Here is a 3,108-nt window from a genome sequence, read left to right as displayed (position 1 = left end):
TGTCATAAAGGCTTAGTCATGTCTCTTGACCAAGCAATGAGCTGGTGCCCTGACACAGGGTATGTACTGTCTCCAGCAGTTCATGGACCTTGTCAAGCTCTCAACGTACTCTGTCTGTGTGCTGTTGAAGGACAATTTGCCTGCCAAGCCTGGAGCCTTTTTCGCTCCTCATGCCTTGAACCCAAACTTTAAACCATAGAGTATGGGATATTCCTGGTGTGATCAATTAGCTTTGATTGCCAATAAAACCATGCTCACTGAGAAGTAAACTGTCCATCAGATCTATCATGCCCATCATGATAGGATCGAAGTACAGCAGTCGATTGAACTCTGACCACCATACCCCATGCTTTCTTGCATACTCATCTTGGTTGGCCTCCAGTGTGTTCTGATGCACCCAAGCATGCTGCTTGTGTTCCACACAGTCCCAAGGGCGACATGAGGCATTGGAGAACATGGAGATCTCTGATCTCTGGATGTCACACTTTGTGCAGGGCCACATGGTGCTTGCATGCTCTGCAAATCCAGTGACCTTGCAGAGAGCAGGATGATCACAGATCAGACCTACAACTGCTACACACACAAGTCGTCCTTGGGGCCATGACAGGGTTCTGACCTTGATACCAGTGGTGTATAGCAACAGGAGATCATCCACAAATGGTCCAAGAAATTGTTGCAAATTAGCATGGCTGGGCTCAGTCAGACCTGGTAGGATGGCACAGAGGCACAGGTTATAAATGCAATATCTGTGGTAATGTCAGCCTACATGTAGAGATAGTTGTGATGGATTGTCTTGTTGCATGTGGCCCACTGTGCAACAAGACAATCCTTTCATTGCTTACCTCAAATCCGGCGGCAGGTTCACTATCTGTGCTGACAGAGCTCCAGTACTGTATGGCACAGACTCCTTTGAGGGTTTGGGGTTGAACCAGTCTAGAGAGATGGTAACCCCCAGGTGGAGTTCCTCTTGATCTGCCACCTCCTGGGCTGTGTCTGGGAAAAATAACTTGCCATCAGGTCCCTTGAGTCATTGCCAGATGCTCCCATCTTGAATGCAAGAGTAGGTGTTTGGTTTCCGGACTCATTGTGCATAAGACAAACAGGCTTCCTCCATTCCTGGTTGTTGGAGGAATTCAGCGAGCTGTCAGGATAGTAGGTCATATGGAGTCTGGAGCTGGGCCTTGCTATCTTGCTTGCTACTGGTCTGCACTGATGGATGATATAGAGCTTCCCCACACTGCAGGCATGTTGAGGAAGCACCATCTGTTTGTTCTGGCTGCACTTCCCAGCACTGCAGACATAAAGTTCTTTTATAGAACTGATCCTGAAAGCCTCCCCTGTTGTATATGGTGTGGAGCATTAGAGGCACTTTCTCACAAGGGGCTCAGTCATGTTTGTCATTGACTAGATCATATTGGAGAACAAAGAAGTGGAACAATGCTAAGAATGTTGCATCCAGTGTGGGGCAAGTGAAAGATGGCATGCAGGTAGGTAGGCAGCAGTGCAAAGGCCTGGACTGCAGGGTGCACATGCAACTCTTCATATTGCACCACAGGATTGGGAATATCGATGTAGGCATCCATATCTGGCATGGCAGAAGGCAGGTCAGTGTGTGATTCAGCCAAGGGAGGGTCGACTATGCAGTCCATCATTGTGTCATGCATTGCATCTATGTGGATGAGGTCCCCCATCTTCATAGACATGTCCTCAGCCCATGCCTCCCCTGTGTCTCTCCTCAAAAGCCCATGTTCTCCCTCTGTTGCTTCAAAGCATGCCAGCTCATGGTCGGACTGATCAGCATCAAGTGCAATGATTTTGTTGTTGAGATCTTCAAGGATGAGATTGATGCTGTGATTGTCTGAGGATTCCAAGAGTTCCCCAAGCATGTGGTTAAGCCCAGCAAAATCTTGATGGGTCTTGGGGGGCGACTCTGAATTGTACAGGGTAGTACCATTGCCCTTGAGAATGCCAGGCTGTGTATGTATGGTCTTGTTGTGCATGTCTTCCTCAACAGGCTTGACGGGGGGTGGGGGGGGGAATGGCTGGGTGACCACCTCTTCCAGAGCAAGTGTCATGGCCATTATTGATGGGGTGGTTGTCCAGGAGGATACATTTTGACAAGGCAATGCAGCGCTTGAGGGATGCTTAACAAGAAGCATTGATCTCATCATATTTGGTTTGGACAAGTGCTTCCTATATGAGTCAATGGACCACCATGACTGACCTCATGTTCCCAACTGAGCAACACAGTCGGGGCATGTACAGATGATGGGGAGATTGAATTTCAGTCCCATTTGACCAATGAAGTTGACTAGAATATAGGGATCAACCCTCAGCAAGGGCAGACTCAGGACAGTGGGGATACATAGGTGCAGGGCAGCGAAAACTCCATCCTGCTTTGATGAAACCTGTGTATGGAGACAGACACAAGTTCTTTGCACAAGGATCTTGATTATGAAGTCCTTTGCCCCAGGATCTTGGTAATGATGATGGCCAGATCCTCCAGATGCAAGAGCCAGCATCTTGAGCTGCCTGGGACCATAGGCCAATGTGAAATCAGGATAACCTTGGTAGACAAGTTACAGCTAGTCAAGCAAGGAAAATGGGTGCAGCAATTGATAGTAGCTGGTGATGATGCAGAGGAAGGTGATGATTGACAGGTGATGTAGTATGATTGGTTTTCATGGACAGGGATCAGGCACATGGCGCCATTGCAACTCAACGGAGCCACAACCAAGATGTAGCATACAATTAATGAATGTAGTTAGAGCAGAGGAAGGTGATGATTGACAGGTGATGTAGTATGATTGGTTTTCATGGACAGGGATCAGGCACATGGCACCATTGCAACTCAACGGAGCCACAACCAAGATGTAGCATACAATTAATGAATGTAGTTAGAGCAGAGGAAGGTGATGATTGACAGGTGATGTAGTATGATTGGTTTTCATGGACAGGGATCAGGCACATGGCGCCATTGCAACTCAACGGAGCCACAACCAAGATGTAGCATACAATTAATGAATGTAGTTAGAGAGTGACTAGCCCTACAGGCTTTTCTACATACAGATGTGGTGCTAACAATTGCAATCATTGTGTTGCATTCAT

The 3,108-nt window shown here is 47.6% G+C and overlaps 2 protein-coding genes across 2 annotated transcripts; both read right to left on the bottom strand.

Moving 5' to 3' along the window:
• Nucleotides 1–226: 226 nt before the first annotated feature.
• On the bottom strand, nucleotides 227–733 carry DACRYDRAFT_53366 (uncharacterized protein; the record flags this gene model as incomplete). The annotated part of the gene is made up of 1 exon (XM_040775168.1): nucleotides 227–733. A coding segment is annotated over one exon (507 nt), but the record flags the coding sequence as incomplete, so codon positions are not given.
• Nucleotides 734–1,409: 676 nt separating this feature from the next.
• DACRYDRAFT_16414 (uncharacterized protein) lies at nucleotides 1,410–2,081 on the bottom strand (the record flags this gene model as incomplete). Its single annotated transcript, XM_040771195.1, has 1 exon — nucleotides 1,410–2,081. One exon carries the CDS (start codon nucleotides 2,079–2,081, stop codon nucleotides 1,410–1,412), a length of 672 nt encoding a protein of 223 aa, XP_040627956.1.
• Nucleotides 2,082–3,108: the final 1,027 nt, after the last annotated feature.

Source organism: Dacryopinax primogenitus (assembly GCF_000292625.1).
Source record: "Dacryopinax primogenitus strain DJM-731 SS1 chromosome Unknown DACRYscaffold_11, whole genome shotgun sequence".
In the NCBI taxonomy this organism is placed as follows: domain Eukaryota; kingdom Fungi; phylum Basidiomycota; class Dacrymycetes; order Dacrymycetales; family Dacrymycetaceae; genus Dacryopinax; species Dacryopinax primogenitus.
Note: the sequence above shows the minus strand (reverse complement) of the source record. Positions and strands in the feature narration are given on the sequence as shown.